A 17354-nucleotide genomic window follows, 5' to 3' on the forward strand; every position below is an offset into this window, starting at 1 on the left:
GCCCTTCGGCCCTCCAAATCTGTATCGGTCATGATATCAACCTTTGCCAAAACCCTCAGCACTTCCTTGTGCCGTATTCCTCTATTTCCATCCGATCCATGTATTTGTCAAGATGCCTATTGAACGCCATTAATGCATTTGCTTCCACAACCTCCTCTGGCAACGCGTTTCAGGCACTTACCACCCTTTGCATAAAAAACCTGCCTCGCATATCTCCTCTAAACTTTGCCCCACGGACCTTACACCTATGTCCGCTGGTGACTGTCCCCTCCACCCTGGGAAAGAATGCTTGCCAATCCACTCTATCCATGCCCCTCGTAATCTTGTAGGCCTCTATCAGGTCACTCCTCAACCTCCGTCTTTCTAATGAAAACAATCAGCCTATTCAGCCTCTCTGTATAGCTAACACCCTCCAGACCAGGCAACATCCTGGTAAATCTCCTCTACACCCTTTCCAAAGTCTCCACATCCTTCGAGTAGTGTGGCGACCAGAATTGTGCGCAATATTCCAATTGCGGCCTTACCACGGTTCTATACACTGTAACATGACTTGCCAATTTTTATACTCGATGCCCTGCCCAATTAAGGCATTACGTAAGCTTATGCTTTCTTTACTACCTTGTCCACTTGTGTTGCCACCTTCAAAGATCTGTGGACCTGCAAATTCCTAGGGGTACACATCTCCAAAAATCTGTCCTGGTCCACCCACGTCGACGTTACCACCAAGAAAGCACAATAGCGCTTATACTTCCTCAAGATACTAAGGAAATTCGGCATGTCCACATAACCTCTTTCCAACCTTTACAGATGCACCATAGGAAGCATCCTATCTGGCTGCATCACAGCCTGGTATGGCAACTGCTCGGCCCAAGACCGCAAGAAACTTCAGAGAGTCATGAACACAGTCCAGTCCATCACACGAGCCTGCCTCCCATCCATTGACTCCATCTACACCTCCCACTGCCTGGGGAAAGCGGGCAGTATAATCAAAGACCCCTCCCACCCGGCTTACTCACTCTTCCAACTTCTTCCATCGGGCAGGAGATACAGAAGTCTGAGAAGACACACGGACAGATTCAAAAACAACTTATTCCCCGCTGTTACCAGACTCTTAAACAGCCCTCTTATGGACTAACCTCATTGACACTACACCCCTGTATGCTTCACCCAATGCTGGTGCTTATGTAGTTACATTGTGTACCTTGTGTTGCCCTATTATGTATTTTCTTTTTTTCCTTTTCTTTTCATGTACTTAATGATCTGGTGAGCCGCTTGCGGAAAAATACTTTTCACTGTACCTCGGTACAGGTGACAATACATAAAATCCACACAGTACTCCAGCTGGGGCCTTACCAGCATTCTACACAACCTCCCTGCTCTTATATTCAATGCCTCGATTAATAAAGGCAAGAATCCCATAAGTCTTCTTAACCACATTATCTACCTGGCTTGCTGTCTTCAGAGGTCTGTGAACCTGCACAACAAGATCCCTTTGTTCCTCTGTACTCCCTAGGGTCTGACCATGCAGTGTATATTTACTTACCTTGTTAGTTCTCCCAAAATGCATCACCTCACTTTTCATGGTTTAATTCCATTTGCCGCTCTTCTGCCCATCTAACCAGCCTATCTATATTGTCCTGTAATCTAAGGCCTTGCTCCTCATTATTTATCACACTACCAATTTTTGTGTCATCTGCAAACTTAATCATATCTCCTACATTCGCATCAGATCATTAATGAATGTATACTACAAACAACAAGGGACACAGCGCTGATCCCTGCGGAACAACACCAGGGATTGGCGAGATTCTCCGAACCCCCGCCGGGTTGGAGAATCGCCGGGGGCTGGCGTGAATCCCGCCCCCGCCGGTTGCCGAAGTCTCCGGCACCAGAGATTCGGCGGGGGCGGGAATCGCGCCGCACTGGTTGGCGGGCCCCCCCCCCGCTCGATTCTCTGGCCCGGATGGGCCGAAGTCCCGCCGCTAAAATGCCTGTCCCGCCGGCGTAAATTAAACCACCTACCTTACCGGCGGGACAAGGCGGCGCGGGCGGGCTCCGAGGTCCTGGGGGGGCGCGGGGCGATCTGGCCCCGGGGGGTGCCCCCACGGTGGCCTGGCCCGTGATCGTGGCCCACCGATCCGCGTGCGGGCCTGTGCCGTGGGGGCACTCTTTCCCTTCCGCCTCCGCCACGGTCTCCACCATGGCGGAGGCAGAAGAGACTCCCTGCACTGTGCATGCGCGGGAATGCTGTCAGCGGCCGCTGACGCTCCCACGCAAGCGCCGCCCGGAGATGTCATTTCGGCGCCAGCTGGCGGGGCACCAAAGGCCTTTTCCGCCAGCTGGCGGGGCGGAGATTCGTCCGGCGTCGACCTAGCCCCTTAAGGTTGGGGCTCAGCCCCCAAAGATGCAGAGCATTCCGCACCTTTGGGGGCGGAGCGATGCCCGTCTGATTTGCGCCGTTTTGGCCACCAGTCGGCGGACATCGCGCCTTTTCCGGAGAATTTCGCCTCAGAGCTGGAGTAGATAAGAAGGTTCCAGGCAGGAACTGTGGAGTCTCCGAAGCAAGATAAACGCCTTACCCTTTCATAAAATTACTCACGTCCCTTTGTGTTCCCAGGAACCATCAGGATCTAGGGGCACGATTCTCCGAACCCCCCTCCAGGCCGGAGAATCAGCGGGGGGCGGCGTGAATCCCGCCCCACTACCCCTACGGCAGCTGCCGGATTCTCCGGCGCCGGTTTTTCAGCGGGGGCCGGAATCACGTCGCGCCGGTCGGTGGCCATTGGCAGTGGTCCCCCCGGCGATCCTCCACTCCGCGATGGGCCAAGTGGCCGCCCGTTTCCGGCCAGTCCCGCCGGCGTAAATCAAACAAGGTCCTTACCGGCGTGACCTGGCTCTGCGGGCAGTCTGCGGAGTCCTTGGGGGGGCGCGGGGTGATCTGGCTCTAGGAGGTGCCCCCACGGTGGCCTGACCCGCGATTGGGGCCCACCGATCTGCAGGCGGGCCTGTGCCGTGGGGGCACTCTTTCCCTCCGCGCCGGCCGCTGTAACCATCCGCCATGGCTGGCGCGGAGAAGAACCCCCCTGCACATGCACTGGGATCACGCAAGCACACGCTGGCGCGACCGTGCATGCGCCAACTCGCGATGACAACACTCCTCGGCGCTGGTATGGCCCGCCCCACCGATTAGGGGAGAATCCCGCCCCACATTTCCCAAATCTTTGTTCTTTCCGACAGCTGCCTTTGGGAGAATCCTGTGACATTGTCCTTTAATTTTTGTATGTCTGGCAAGGACAACAATTAGCTAACTAACGCCCAAGAATGGGGGCACATGTGGTGAATGTTCATTGGACAAGTTATCACAGGACTGTCAAAGAGCATGGAACAATGCACCAGTCAACCAGCCACAGTCAGCATTTTCAGGGCAGAGGGGAGAAATTTGAATAATGTCTTTTCATGATATTACTATCATACAGTAAAATTCAATGTCTCCGTTTGACTCTTTGCCTTCCTGCATTAAGCAGGTTTTCTTATACACGATACATCCAATGTAATTTTTTTATTTACATGCATTATGGTTAATGTAGGGGCTCGTTTGCTTAGCTGGCTGGCATGTGATTCAGAATAATGCCAACATCATAGGTTCAATTGCCATTCTGTCTGAGGTAGACATGGAACCTGCCCCCCACTCTGCCCCTGAGAGTGAAAGACAACAGCAAAGTATCAGTGGCCAAAACTGCCAAGAAAATGGTTCAGGATGAAGTATCAACAGACAATGAGCCAGGAACTTGCCTGCGGGCAGAGCACACGGTGAATGGTTAGTGTAAGTAGATGTACAGACAGATGATACACTCAAGAAAAAACAGTGAAATGAACCAGCATCATTCTTGACACCGACATGTTTTGTTGCATCTTTTCCTGTATTCAGTCCTTGCTATGCATGAGAATGTGCTCAGATGTCCAACCCCAGGCTGCACAGGAAGAGGGCACGTGAATAGCAATCGCAATTCACACCGAAGGTAAGCAGAAAATCCTTTAAAGTGAGAATGTCAGACAATCAAGAAAATAGCTAAATTAATGGGTCAGATCAGTTGTTTCATTACAGAGTTCAACCCATCTGAGAGGGATATGATTAAAGTTGTCTTTTTTGACTAAAAGTCTGAAGTGGGTTTCAGCAGTCACCTCCAAATAATAACACAAAATTGTAACTTTTCAGCTATCAAAAATAGTCAGAAAGAAAATTGATAATTGGAATGTCTTTTGTAGGTCAGAGCTTAACTTGTCACCAGGGCCATGTAAGAGGAGATTTATAGTGAATCTAACCAACGACTAGCTTTTGAATTAAATTCTTCGTAAAGATTTGTGATCCACATGTCTTGTCAGTCATTTTCGTGACGTGAGAGGGATCACATGTACCTCATATAAGATGCTACTTTTGCTGGTAAATGCCTTCACTGTTCTCCAGATTGGGAATAATATCTTCATGAAAGAAAACATGTTCAGATAATCAAAGGCTGGAGTTGGCTATTTGGCCGTACATGTTATGATGCCACTAACTGGGTTGAGGTTATTCCTTATTCGTGGTAGGCCTCTGGTCAGAGCCCTATCCCTCGAACTAAGAAGAATGGAGGGGATAGAAATGGGGCAGGAACCTATGCCTCACCTGCTGCTATTATTTGCATCCTACCTATGGGGGAGGTGAAACCAGAGGTGATTCCCAAAGGGACCCCAGAAGTGAAATTCAAGTTGTGATTGGAAGCACAGGTAGGCTGTGCCACCCAAAATCCTTATTGTCTTCACAGCATTCCTGCCCAATAAGATCAACATCCATGGAGGGTCTCCAGTTCATCCAACTTATGTTTAATGTACAAGCTGTGGAAACCCTGTAAATACGACATTTACACTGATTATTTGGCTTGACTGCCAAAGTTCTGGCAGACAAGCTGGAGAATTCCAATGAAATTTACCTCAATGTAACTATTTTAGTTCCTTTGACAATCCAAGTTGGGGTTAGTGATCAGTTTAACACCATTGTCCAGATACCAGAAATACTTTCACACCTCCCTTGTCACCTACTGATTTATTGCATTTGTCTATTCACCTGTAAATTTGGCTGTTGCAATCCTACAGCTCTGCCGATAAAGCAAAAACCACAGACACTCTCAGCAAAGTTCCAGTGCAGGTTAGGTTTCTGTGAGATTGGATTTATGTCCAAACAATTTTTGTTCACGGCTTTGAGCTTTTAGAAGTACAACAGAAGGGGTCCCCTTTGCCAATATGAGAAGTCCAGGACGAAGCTGTGAGGAGAATTTGTGTTAAAAGGAGCAAATTGTGAGAGGACTCCAGCCTAAATGAATGTGTTGTTCAGCACCCTGGAGAGGCAGACAGCCTCACAGTGGGCAAATGCCTTTGGCAAGACCCCTTACTTGAGAACATGGATGAAACAGTTGGTGATGAGTAATCATGATACACAACATTCAAATTGGATGTCTATAATATCAGTATGGTTAGCACAATCAAGAAGATGTGCAGCCCTTGCCAGGCAGCAGAGATTGTACTCACATGGATTTCTGTAGTTTTGGTTGCAGGCTCTGGAACTTAAAAATAATAATCTTTATTAGTGTCACAAGTAGGCTTACATTAACACTGCAATAAAGTTACTGTGAAAAGTCCCTAGTCGCCAGACTCCGGCGCCTGTTCGGGTACACTGAGGGAGGATTCAGAATGTCCAATTCACCTAACAAGCACGTCTTTCGGGACTTGTGGGAGGAAACCGGAGCGCCTGGTGGAAACCCAAGCAGACACGGGCAGACTCCGCACAAACAGGGACCCAAGCCGGGAATCGAACCGGTTGCTTCACAACTGGCGCTGTGAAGCAACAGTGCTAACCACTGTTAATGATGATGGGGTGAGGTTAGTCCCATTGCATAGTTGGTTTATTAGCTGATATATCTGTTCATGCACCACTCCACATGCCTGACAGAACATATTATTTTAGAAGACACCTAAAATTAGTTGGCTTGAAGAATTTTTGATTTATGTCAATCTCAGATGCGCAACCAAAGAAATGAAAGCCAAAGATATATTGTTCTTACATGTAATAATCCTGTCTGCACTTGCAATCAGCTTGGTGTCAACTGATGAGTGCAGTTGTATTGTTGATAATGATGTGGAGATGCCGGCGTTGGACTGGGGTGAGCACAGTACGAAGTCTTACAACACCAGGTTAAAGTCCAACAGGTTTGTTTCGATGTCACTAGCTTTCGGAGCGCTGCTCCTTCCTCAGGTGAATGGGGACCTGAGGAAGGAGCAGCGCTCCGAAAGCTAGTGACATCGAAACAAACCTGTTGGACTTTAACCTGGTGTTGTAAGACTTCGTACTGTATTGTTGATAGGAAGGGATGGTTAGGGTCGAAGGGGGCAGTGGGTGCCAGTAGGTTGGGAGAGTGAGGGTCCTGTGATGATACATGAAGGGACACTGAGGGTTATTGGAGGGTAGAAGGATGTAAAACGAGGCGTCTGGGGATTGGCACAGGGATGCGTTCCTTGGGAAGGTCAGAGACATGGACATTCACCTGCACGGGATGGAGGGTGATGTCGGATGGTGATGGGGTAACTGTGGGGAGATCAAAATTCACACCATGGGTTTAGTGGTCATAGGGGAATGGTGTGGGTCATGGGGAGAGGTTGGAAGCAGTTGGGTTCTATCTGAAGAGGTACACACATCATGGCCGCTTGCAGTCCTCTGGAGCCTTGTGATGCTGGGTGGGAATTGGGTCATTCTGGGTGGATGGAGCAGCAGGATAGCTCAACTGGACAATTGAAGGAGAACACCAACATGTAGTACTGATAACACTAAAGCGTTTTGACAAATGTGTGCAGAAAGGGCAAAGACTCAGCATTTATGGGACGCTTCTTGCACATGGCTCACTGTGGCCCTGGCAAAGATCCTTGCTTCCCTCTACATACATGATGCTGGGGGACATAGACTCAGCCTGGGGTGCCTCCCTAAAGGCGGACGGGCGGGGTGTGGGTGCACATGCTAAACAACTATGAATCACAATTAATAATAATAATAATCTTTATTAGTGTCACAGGTAGTCAATGAACACTGCAATGAAGTTACTGCGAAAAACCCCTAGTCGCCACACTCCGGCACCCGTTCGGGTACACTGAGGGAGAATTCAGAAGGTTCAATTCACCTAACAAGCACATCTTTTGGGGCTTGTGGGAGGAAACCGGAGAGCCATGAGGAAACTCACGCAGACATGGGGAGAATGCGCAGACTCCACACAGACAGTGACCCAAGCCAGGAATCAAATTCAGGTCCCTGGCCACATCAGATATAATTAGTATCGTCTATTTGGACAAGTGTAAGAACATTAAAAATGAGGCGCAACCACATGTGAAATCATAACTTGTTAATCTTTTGTTGCCTATTATTTCTTCCAAGCGTTCCCCTAGTATCTGCAGCATGGACGGAAGCAGCCTGCTGACCAGTTTTCTCTGTTGTCTTGGCAGACCTTGTCAGGCGTCCTCTGGAGACCCAAGGCCTGGAGTATCCTGGCTTACTTTAGCTCTCCAGCTGTGGGGCAGCTGCTTCCTATGTGGCCACAGAGGTTGGATTCGAAGGGATCACAGGCAAAGTAGATTCCAAAGGGCCAGACACCATCAGGGAATGCTGGATGGAGGTCCCTTGAGTGTCCAATAACAGTTCCTCCTCCCTTTGGTACCTGAGGGCCCTCTCCTGGCTCCTTGAGGAGAGCGGGCATCTTGAGGGAATTCTAGATGCCCTGCCCGCTATCACATACCACAGCAAATTTCAGCCACGGCTACAGCGATGGAGTCCAGGTCTGCACAGAGTTCTGACAGAAACATGACGTTCTGCTGGATGAGGTACTCCATGGTGCCCGTCATCCTCCCGATGGAGACTTCCATGCATATGCAAGTCAGAGCCACTTCATCAAAGAGTAGCCGGGCGGACCCTTCCACCTCTGCCGAGTGCCTAGTGATCCCCCGCCTCCTGCTGCATCTCCAGTCTCTCATACAGAGCCAAACCCAAAGGCTCATCATCCTACTCGGACGTCATAGATGTCTTTTCCTTAACAGTCTTCCGAGTGCTGAGCAGCTTGGCTGGCCCTGCCTCCCCTTGCTGGGGACACCATTCCATGCAGTGACCAGCAGAATGTAAGACGCTGCCTGAACTAGATCTAGTATTCTCCAAGGTATATGTCTCTGGGCTGGTGGAGGGTACAGGTGGCTGCTGTGACAGCTCTACAGGTGCACTTTCCTCCTCCCCCTAATGACCTCGGTCCTATGCGTGCTGGAGTTATTTCTGGATAGGGTTTCGTCTTCTGGCCTTCCCCTCAGACTGGTGGCACCAAATGAGAGAGGAGTGTGTGAGGGCCTCCAACATGGAGCAATGCATGATCCTTAGGTTTCTCTGTGATTACATTATCCATCAATCCTTGATGGATGGAGGCTGCCCACTGCCCTCCCCATCCGCTGTGGCTGGGTCCGGTTGCTGCCCTGCCAGCTCGGGTACCCATTCCTCAAACGCTATCAGGTTCCTCAGTTTAGGAGGACCCCATCCTATCTTCTCTCCTTCCTGAAGTGTCGTAACATTTATTATCCAAAGAGAGAGGACGGGGTTGAGAACAATTGGATCATACTTCCATTCTTGCAAATAAATCATTGGATTGAGTGGTATGTGATTGATTGATTTGATTGAAGCTTTGCGCAGGTGAAGGAGACACATCCTGAGTGAGTGAGACACGTTCAGAGTGGGAATTGGAACTTGGTAATTTGGTGCATTGAGGTAATTCGGTGCAGAGTGGGAGAAGGTGCTTTTTCCTTACCGTTTTGTTCTCTTTCTTCTGGCCTGTAACTGTTAATTTGCAGGGAGAGAACCAGAGAGCATCCTGGGAAAGTAAGTGATTTTTATTTTTATCTTTTTTATTACCTTTTCAAATTGTGTGGGGGGGAAAACTGTAGTGACAGCACAGTAAAGCTGTGACCTGATTGGCTGGTTGGGAATCTGCACTAAATTAAAAAATTAAACATTGTTAAACTAATTAATCATAATTAATTATTTACTTAATTATAATTTAGCGGGGTATCTAAGCTAGAGATCGGAGAGTACTGTATTTAGCTTTCACATTTATAGTAGAAATCTAGTGCTAGGAAACAGATAGTTAACAGTAACGTTTTTTAAAAAAATTTTAAATTTAATTAATGAATTAATTAACGCAATGTCAGTTAGAGGGGTACCGTCCTCTGACTGTGAGATGTGGCAGGTCCGGGAGGCTTCCAGCGTCCCGGATGGCTTCATCTGCAGAAAGTGCACCCAGCTGGAGCTCCTCACAGACCGCATGGTTCGGTTGCAGCAGCAGTTGGATGCACTTAGGAGCATGCAGGTGGCAGAAGGCGTCATAGATAGCTGTTATATAAATGTGGTCACACCCAAGATGCAGGCAGAGAGATGGGGGACCACCAGAAGGGGCAGGCAGTCAGTGCATGAATTCCCTGTGGTTGTTCCCTTCTCGAACAGGTACTGTCGGATACTGTCGGGGGATTTAGTCTATCAGGGGAAAACAACAGCAGCCAGAGCAGTGGCACCATGGCTCTGATGTTCAGCAGGGAGGGTCAAAGTGCAGAAGAGCAATAGTCATAGGGGACTCTCTAGTCAGGGGCACAGATAGGCGTTTCTGTGGACATGAAAGAGACTCCAGGATGGTATGTTACCGCCCTGGTGCCAAGGTCCAGGATGTCTCAGACGGGTAGCGGGCATCCTGAAGGGGGAGGGAAAATAGGCAGAGGTCGTTGTACATATTGGTACTAATGACATAAGCAGGAAGGGGCATGAGTTCAGGGAACTAGGCCGAAAGTTAAAAGACAGGACCTCCACGGTTGTAATCTCGGGATTACTCCCTGTGCCATGTGCCAGTGAGGCTAGAAATAGGAAGATAGAGCAACTAAACACGTGGCTAAACAGCTGGTGTAGGAGGGAGGGTTTCCATTATCTGGACCACTGGGAGCTCTACCGGGGCAGGTGTGACCTGTATAAGAAGGATGGGTTGCATCTAAGCTGGAGAGGCATAAATACCCTGGCCGCGAGGTTTGCTAGTGTCACACGGGAGGGGGTTAAACTAATATGGCAGGGGGGTGGGTACCGGAGCAATAGGTCAGAAGGTGAAAGCATTGAGGGAGAACTAGGGAATAGGGCCAGTATGGCTCTGAGGAAGAGCAGACAGGGAGATTTTGCTGAAAACAGCGGGTTTGGTGGCCTGAAGTGCATATGTTTTACTGCAAGAAGTATTACGGGTAAGGCAGATGAACTTAGAGCTTGGATTAGTACTTGGAACTATGATGTTGTTGCCATTACAGAGACCTGGGTGAGGGAAGGACAGGATTGGCAGCTAAACGTTCCAGGATTTAGATGTTTCAGGCGGGATAGAGGGGGATGTAAAAAGGGGTGGTGGAGTTGCGCTACTGGTTAGGGACAATATCATAGCTGTACTCCAGGAGGACACCTCAGAGGGCAGCGAGGCTATATGGGTAGAGATCAGGAATAAGAAGGGTGCAGTCACAATGTTGGGTGTTTACTACAGGTCTCCCAACAGCCAGTGGGAGATAGAGGAGCAGATAGGTAGACAGATTTTGGAAATGAGTAAAAACAACAGGGTTGTTGTGATGGGAGACTTCAACTTCCCCAATATTGACTGGGACTCACTTAGTGCTAGGGGTTTGGACGGGGCAGAGTTTGTAACGAGCATCCAGGAGGGTTTCTTAAAACAATATGTAGACAGTCCAACTAGGGAAGGGGCGGTACTGGACCTGGTATTGGGGAATGAGCCCGGCCAGGTGGTAGAAGTTTCAGTAGGCGAGCATTTCCGGAACAGTGACCACAATTCAGTAAGTTTTAAAGTGCTGGTGGACAAGGATAAGAGTGGTCCTCGGGTGAATGTGATAAATTGGGGGAAGGCTAATTGTAACAATATTAGGTGGGAACTGAAGAACCTAGATTGGGGGTGGATGTTTGAGGGTAAATCAACATCTGACATGTGGGAGGCCTTCAAATGCCAGTTGAAAGGAATTCAGGACCGGCATGTTCCTGTGCGGAAGAAGGATAAGTACGGCAAATTTCGGGAACCTTGGATAACGCGAGATATTGTAGGCCTCATCAAAAAGAAAAAGGAGGCATTTGTCAGGGCTAGAAGGCTGGGAACAGACAAATCCTGTGTGGAATATAAGGAAAGTAGGAAGGAACTTAAGCAAGGAGTCAGGAGGGCTAAAAGGGGTCACGAAAAGTCATTGGCAAATAGGGTTAAGGAAAATTCCAAGGCTTTTTACACATACATAAAAAGCAAGAGGGTAGCCAGGGAAAGGGTTGGCCCATTGAAGGATAGGCAAGGGAATCTATGTGTGGAGCCAGAGGAAATGGGCGAGGTACTAAGTGAATACTTTGCATCAGTATTCACCAAAGAGAAGGAATTGGTGGATGTTGAGTCTGGAGAAGGGTGTGTAGATAGCCTGGGTCACATTGAGATCCAAAAAGACGAGGTGTTAGTCGTCTTGAAAAATATTAAGTTAGATAAGTCCCCAGGGCCTGATGGGATCTACCCCAGAATACTGAAGGAGGCTAGAGAGGAAATTGCTGAGGCCTTGACAGAAATCTTTGGATCCTCAATGTCTTCAGGTGATGTCCCGGAGGACTGGAGAATAGCCAATGTTGTTCCTTTGTTTAAGATGGGTAGCAAGGATAATACAGGGAACTACAGGCCGGTGAGCCTTACGTCAGTGTTAGGGAAATTACTGGAGAGGATTCTTCGAGACAGGATCTACTCCCATTTGGAAGCAAATGGACGTATTAGCGAGAGGCAGTATGGTTTTGTGAAGTGGAGGTCGTGTCTCACTTACTTGTGAGAGTTTTTTGAAAGGGTCACAAAGATGATTGATGCAGGTAGGGCAGTGGATGTTGTCTATATGGACTTCAGTAAGGCCTTTGACAAGGTCCCTCATGGCAGACTGGTACAAAAGGTGAAGTCACACGGGATCAGGGGTGAACTGGCAAGATGGATACAGAACTGGCTAGGTCATAGAAGGCAGAGAGTAGCAATGGAAGAGTACTGTTCTGATTGGAGGGCTGTGACTTGTGGTGTTCCGCAGGGATTAGTGCTGGGACCTTTGCTGTTCGTAGTATATATAAATGATTTGGAGGAAAATGTAACTGGTCTGATTAGTAGGTTTGCAGACGACACAAAGGTTGGTGGAATTGCGGATAGTGATGAGGACTATCAGAAAATACAGCAGGATTTAGATCGTTTGGAGACTTGGGCGGAGAGATGGCAGATGGAGTTTAATCCGGATAAATGTGAGGTAATGCATTTTGGAAGGTCTAATGCAGGTAGGGAATATACAGTGAATGGTAGAACCCTCAAGAGTATTGAAAGTCAAAGAGATCTAGGAGTACAGGTCCACAGGTCACTGAAAGGGGCAACACAGGTGGAGAAGGTAGTCAAGAAGGCATACGGCATGCTTGCCTTCATTGGCCGGGGCATTGAGCATAAGAATTGGCAAGTCATGTTGCAGCTGTATAGAACCTTAGTTAGGCCACACTTGGAGTATAGTGTTCAATTCTGGTCGCCACACTACCAGAAGGATGTGGAGGCTTTAGAGAGGGTGCAGAAGAGATTTACCAGGATGTTGCCTGGTATGGAGGGCATTAGCGATGAGGAGCGGTTGAATAAACTCGGTTTGTTCTCACTGGAACTACGGAGGTTGAGGGACGACCTGATAGAGGTCTACACAATTATGAGGGGCATAGACAGAGTGGACAGTCAGAGGCTTTATCCCAGGATAGAGGGGTCAATTACTAGGGGGCATAGGTTTAAGGTGCGAGCGGCAAGGTTTAGAGGAGATGTACGAGGCAAGTTTTGTACACAGAGGGTAGTGGGTGCCTGGGACTCGCTGCCGGAGGAGATGGTGGAAGCAGGGACAATAGGCACATTTAAGGGGCATCTTGACAAATACATGAAAAGGATGGGAATAGAGGGATACGGACCCAGGAAGTGTAGAAGATTTTAGTTTAGACGGGAAGCATGGTCGGCACAGTCTTGGAGGGCCGAAGGGCCTGTTCCTGTGTTGTACTTTTCTTTGTTCTACTGCTGGTTCTCCACAAGGATTTTGAGCCAGCACCCTCCAAAGCAGTGAGTGCATACAGAGAGAAGGATAAGCTTCGGAGAACATGCCATTAGCAGTGCTTGCTGGTGCCCTCAAAACCTAAAGTCCTCCACCTCCCAACCCCACTGCTCCTCTCAACCAACCACCATCCTGCTTTCCAAGACAATATTTGAGCTCTCTGTGCAGAAGGGTCAGGGATACGCAGTGTTCTCTCCACCTGCAGACCAGATGGACTGCAGTGGGGAAATGAAGTGTCATCTTGAGAAGTGCTTTTTTGTGTGGGCTACATGGATGGTGTCCTTCCCACTGAGATCCATGTGCCCACTATCATTCAGTGAGGGGAGTGTGGTGATGAATGCAGCTAAGCATTCATTTATGCGAACGATGCGGATGAGGCCATTCATCCATTTCCAGCATTGCAGAGCAGTCCTCTGGTGGAGACTATGAACATTGACCACCCTGACAACTCACTCCCATGCAAGGTTGGTCACATGGCTCAGCCTCCCTCCTTAGGGTGCAGAGCACTCCTCCTGACCTCCACTGCATTGAGCAGCACATCAAGGCAAGCATCACTGAATCAACAAGCCAGAGCTCCTTGCGATCACCAGAACATCTCCTCCTTCCACTGTGGGCTCGCGACAAAGATGTTGATGTCCAGGCATCTTTTAAATATGATGGCGGGTGCGTGTCATCCAGCCCGCCCCACCTGCAATGCGTTGGGAAACCCTTCAACTGCATAATTAATTAGCTCAGCATCGCACCATTCAGCACAAATTCCCACCAAACTCCACGCAGGAAACACTTTCCAGTCTCGTCCTTCCCACGGGACTGAGGCCTGGAATGGAAAATCCCAGCCAACAAATCTTAAAATCAAATATTTCCACAGTTTTTATTTTTGAACATATGAATAATAATATACAGAATATATTACATTCTTCTTCTCTTCAAAATCAAGGTACCAATCACACACAGAAGGATTGGTGAAACAATAATGTGGCTTTGTTGTTTGAAAATAAGACTTTATACGGATAATGTTCACTGTGCGACATGTCTGACCTGTTTCACAGCTGTTTCCAGACTGACTCACGTCATGTCTCACGAATTTGATTGAGTTTTTTGAAGGGGTAACCAGAAGGTAGATGAGGGCAGTGCGGTCACGTTGTCCACATGGACTTTAGCAAGGCCTTTGACAAGTTACCGCATGGTAGGTTACTGCAAAAGATTAAATCTCACGGAATCCAGGGTGAGGTAGCCAATTGGATACAAAATTGGCTTGGCAACTGAAGTCAAAGGATGGTTGTGGAGGATTGTTTTTCAAACTGGAGGCCTGTGACTAGCGGTGTGCCGCAGGAATCGGTGCTGGGTCCACTGTTATTTGTTATATATATTAATGATTTGGATGTGAATGTAGGAGGCATGGTTAGTAAGTTTGCAGATGACCCCAAGATTGGTGGCAGAGTGGCTAGTGAAGAATGTTACATAAGATTGCAACAGGATCTTGACCAATTGGGCCAGTGGACCGATGAATGGCAGATGGAGTTGAATTTGGATAAATGTAGGTAATGCATTTGGTAGATCAAATCAGGGTAGGACCTACTCAGTTAATGGTAGGGAGTTGGGGAGAGTTACAGAACAAAGTGATCTGGGGTTCAGGTTTATAGCCCCTTGAAGGTGGAGTTGCAGGTGGACAGGGTGGTGAAGAAGGCATTCAGCATGTTAGGTTTTATTGGTCAGAATATTGAATACAGGAGTTGGGACATCTTGTTGAAGTTGTACAAGACATTGGTGAGACCACACATGGAATGTGTTCAGTTCTGGTCACCCTACTATAGGAAGGATATTGGTAAACTAGAAAGAGTGCAGAAGCGATTTACGAGGATGCTACGAGGACTTGATGGTCTGAGTTATAAGGAGAGGCTGGATAGGCTGGGACTTTTTTCCCTAGAGCGTAGGAGGCTTAGGGGTGATCTTATAGAGGTCTGTAAAATGATGAGGGGTATAGATAAGGTTGATAGTCAATATCTTTTCCCAAAGGTAGAGGAGTCTAGAACTAGAGGGCATAGGTTTAAGGTGAGAGGGAGAGATACAAACGAGACCAGAGGGGAAGCTTTTTCACACAGAGGGTTGTGAGCATCTGGAACGAGGTGCCAGAGGGAGTGGTAGAGGCGGGTACAATTTTTTCCTTTAAAAAACAGTTAGACAGTTACATGGGCAGGGTGGATATAGAGGGATATGGGCCAAATGCAGGCAAGTGGGACTAACTTAGTGATGGAAACTGGGAGGCATGGACCAGCTGGGCCGAAGGGCCTGTTTCTATGCTGCAAACATCTATGACTCAATGACTCTATGACTATCAATCATGAGGCTAGTGCTTCACATCGTGTTGATGTATTGATGATTGACAGTAGTTTAAGATACGCTTTCTTAAAGGTATAAGCACATCATATCATGATAGAAAAGAATCTCTGGTCCAGCCAGTTTTGACCAGGAGACAGATTATATAACTTTAAAATAGCTAAATTCAATAAAGTAAGAGAATAACTATATCATTTATTGTTTCATATCTCAGGAGAGGACACTTTGAGAGTAATAATGTTAAGCACACATCATATTTCATACAAAAATCAACAAGCTGAGACTGAACAAAGTGTTTCAACAAACTAATAACTAAACTAAACTCAAGAGGAAAACCTTCTAAAAAGAAATCCCTCAAATATGAAATGAAGACGATTCACAGGGATAAATAAGAAAATACTAAAAAATGCCCTTTTTGTCTGCTGTGACTTCTTCTGGCCATTTTTACCTATTTCGTTGGTAAAACAACTGTGATGCATTGTGCATCACAATATAGAAAATTCCCACCCCACTCAGCCATTTGACCTCCATGGAGAGGCAAATTCTGTTTTCAAATCCTTCCATGGCCTCGGTCCTCCTTATCTCTGTCATTTCCTCCAGTCCTACAATTCTCTGAAATGTCTGAGCTCCTATAATTCCAGCCCCTTGCATAACACAATTATAATCACTCCACCATGCATGCTGTGTCTCCAGCAGTATGGGCCCTAAGCTCCGAAATTCTCTCCCAGACCTCTCTGCCTCTTTCCTAACTTCATTATGTACCTTTATAAATATGTTCAGAGGGTCGGCACAATGGCGCAGTGGTTAGCACTGCTGTCTACGGCGCTGAGGACCCAGGTTTGATCCTATTCCCGGGTCACTGTCCTTGTGGAGTTTGCACATTCTCCCCGTGGCTTCGTGGGTTTCACCCCCACAACCCCAAAGATGTGCAGGTTAAGTGGATTGACCACACTAAATTGCCCCTTAATTGGAAAAATATTAATTGAATACTCTAAAAAAAATTTTTTTAATACATTCAGAGGAAGAGAGTGATAAAAATAAATGTGGGGCCATTGAAGACAAATGCAAATAAGACAATATAAACATTAAAATGAAAGCTTTGGCTCAGATTTTTCCCCCCAATGTTGGGTCGGCCGAGATGAGAGAATTCCTGGCTCTGCAAACCTGACCTTTAAAATTGTACATAAGAATTTGAAAGTTGGATTATAAACTGGACGAACAACCTCAGAGGAATTGAGGACGATGCCAGGAGCGGAGGCAGACTAGGCGTAAGGCCTGTCATGCACTGTGTCAGCAATATAAAATAAAAGAATAAAACATGAAACATTCCTCCAAATTATACCAACACATGCTGCCACCTATCACCTTTTCCTTTACACCCACAATGCCAACTCACCTAGTATCCACAATGGGCAGAGCTAAAGGCCCATGCAGAGATTAGATAAAATAAAGTTCAATAAAATTAAGTTCAAAGTTTCTACTGCAAACTTCACTATATTGCAAAAAAACCTCTCATCCATAAAAAACAAATTTACTACATTTACATTCCTCAACTAAATTACGTCTTATAAAAAACAGTTCATTCAAGAGCACAATCCATAATAACAAAAAGCATTGGAATTCATAGTCGCACATCAAAGAGTCTATAACCACTTGTAGCTCCCAATCAAACTGTGAAATGGCGACACTCTACTTAGATAAGGATGGTTGTGAAATCAGTCATACAGCACTAATCCAGTAACAGAAGCTCTCAGGCTTATGTCAATAGACAGGTTAAAATGGCAAGCAATTGTTTTATTAACATTCTAAGACATTTC

The 17354-nt window shown here is 47.2% G+C and overlaps 1 protein-coding gene and 1 long non-coding RNA gene across 6 annotated transcripts in view; one reads left to right on the forward strand and one right to left on the reverse strand.

Annotated features, from left to right (window-relative positions):
* The window catches only part of st18 (ST18 C2H2C-type zinc finger transcription factor), a 575669-nt gene that overhangs the window by 456044 nt on the left and 102271 nt on the right, over nucleotides 1-17354 (forward strand). For all 5 annotated transcript variants that reach the window (XM_072467783.1, XM_072467784.1, XM_072467782.1 and 2 more), the window contains one exon: nucleotides 3929-4019. In XM_072467783.1, coding sequence (XP_072323884.1) covers nucleotides 3929-4019 — 91 coding nt within the window. The remainder of the gene's footprint in view (nucleotides 1-3928; nucleotides 4020-17354) is intronic.
* LOC140385537 (uncharacterized) overlaps nucleotides 1-17354 on the reverse strand; it is a 248878-nt gene that overhangs the window by 191263 nt on the left and 40261 nt on the right. The gene's annotated exons all lie outside the window — the stretch shown is intronic.

This window comes from Scyliorhinus torazame, chromosome 11 (assembly GCF_047496885.1).
Source record: "Scyliorhinus torazame isolate Kashiwa2021f chromosome 11, sScyTor2.1, whole genome shotgun sequence".
Taxonomy (NCBI): domain Eukaryota; kingdom Metazoa; phylum Chordata; class Chondrichthyes; order Carcharhiniformes; family Scyliorhinidae; genus Scyliorhinus; species Scyliorhinus torazame.